Source organism: Neltuma alba, unplaced genomic scaffold (assembly GCF_004799145.2).
Source record: "Neltuma alba isolate B1F8T4 unplaced genomic scaffold, ASM479914v2 tig00004705_pilon, whole genome shotgun sequence".
Taxonomy (NCBI): Eukaryota; Viridiplantae; Streptophyta; class Magnoliopsida; order Fabales; family Fabaceae; genus Neltuma; species Neltuma alba.
The window spans coordinates 15,972-17,795 of record NW_021633829.1 but is presented as its reverse complement, the minus strand read 5'-3'; the positions used below and the strand labels follow the sequence as shown (position 1 = coordinate 17,795).

The window sequence follows — 1,824 nt, the reverse complement described above, 5'->3', positions numbered from 1 at the left end:
TGTAGTTTAGTCCCTAAAACTGCTTTCACTTCCTTTCTCGTCTTTGGGACCTCTGCTCAAAAGGGGTCTAGTAGCCTATTCAATCCAAGCTATTTCTGGTAGTTCTAGGCCCAAAAGTTTGGATGTTACAAGTAGCATGAGTTTCCAAGCTTCAAAGGGGAGTTTCATTTTCAATCTTTAGTTTCTACCTATGTATTTATAATTTCCTAGGTCTAGGATTTGTAAATTCTTAGTGAGGCACTTTGGTTGATTCTGTAATCATTGGTTAATGATTTACATTTGTAGTTTGGATTGGTTGATGTTGAATTTTGTGCTTAAATATATGTGGTCACATATATGCTTCTTTGTAACTCTCATGGTTCTCTCCTATCTTGCACGGTCATGTTTTGATACTGAGTTGATTGTGGGTTACATTGAGCCAATTGCATGATCATTCTCAAATTACACATTAGGGAAGCTTAACAATGTTTTCATTATTTTTTTTTGACCAGAAAACAGTAGCCCATTTTATTAATAACCAAAAAACAAGTTACAAACTACCAATAGCCGAAGCCAAAAAAGAGAAAGAAAGCAAAATAAAAACCTGGAATACAACCTATAAAAAAACAAAAACAGAACCAAAGGAACACCTAGAGTACAACCTAATAAAAGCAAAAAACAAAACCAACAGAAAGTAAAGAAACACCAGTAACAAGAAGAAGGAAACAAGCAAGAAATTAACCCACACCAGTCCTCGCTTGACAAAAACCAGCACCAACATCAGCAACACACCGAGACCTATCATCAGACAAAAGCTTGGCAAGAGAGGGTGGAGGTTGATCAGGACAACCCTCAAAACACACCCCCTTTGAGCTCGAAGCTGCCAGCCAATCTGCAGCCTTGTTACTTGATCTATAAACTAGACCAAAAGACACATCTGATGCAGATCTCAGACTCATCACAATGTCCTCCACTACAATTTGAGACTGCCATTCACAACCATCACTAGAATTACACTTCACAGCCTTGAAAAGAGCTTCACAATCAGTCTCAATTAGAAATTTACCACTACCACTCAGCTTTATCATGTCTAAAGCCTTCCTAGCAGCAAGAGCCTCAGCCATAAATGCAGATGAAGCCTTTACCTCGTCAGCATATAAATTCCTCACCTCACCAAAATGGTTTCTAAAAATCACTCCAATTCCAGCTTTTCCAGTCTTGCTCCGGAATGAGCCATCAATGTTCACCTTAGTGATATCTTGCTCAGGTGCCTTCCAAATGTAACACCCCATGTTTAAATCAATTAACTTTCCTTGCGGAAGCATTTGGAATCACTTTTGAAGGCTATAATTGATGAAAAATCAAGTTTGAAAATTTTCATTTACGGGTTACTATTCATTGTCACCTTAAAATGTGACAAACTTCGAAAATTCATAACTAATTGTAGAAAAACTGAAATTGAGTGATTCCAAGTTCTACAGAAAGCTCTTTGGATAAAATTTTGAGGAAAAATAGTTTCTGAACTGATTGCCTTGAAATTCGAGCTCAATTTCCTTTGAAAAAGTTACTGTTCATTTGGTCATTTTCAGATTTTACTGTATTTTTTCCTAACTTTGGAAAGGCATAACTTTCTTCTCGGTTATCGGAATCGGGCAAACTACCCCTCATTGTAAAGAGACACATCAGATCTCTTTGCTTGCCAAATCTTATGACCTAACTCACTCGTTTGATAGGTCAAACTGGAGCTACAAATTCACTGCTCCAGGACTTACGTTTTATCCCTTAACGTCTCTTTAATTCCTTTTATTTCTTTGGCATACATAACATGGCCTTACTCTTTCCCGT

At 37.3% G+C, this 1,824-nt stretch overlaps 1 protein-coding gene across 1 annotated transcript; it reads right to left on the bottom strand.

The window, feature by feature from the left end:
* Positions 1-716: 716 nt before the first annotated feature.
* LOC114745550 (uncharacterized) lies at positions 717-1,271 on the bottom strand. The gene has a single exon (XM_028933710.1). The coding sequence runs from the start codon at positions 1,269-1,271 to the stop codon at positions 717-719; it is 555 nt and encodes a 184-aa protein (XP_028789543.1).
* Between the last annotated feature and the right edge of the window lie 553 nt (positions 1,272-1,824).

Excerpts from the sequence above, each read along its gene's own strand:
- LOC114745550 (XM_028933710.1), bottom strand. The coding sequence starts at position 1,271 with ATGGGGTGTTACATTTGGAAGGCACCTGAGCAAGATATCACTAAGGTG.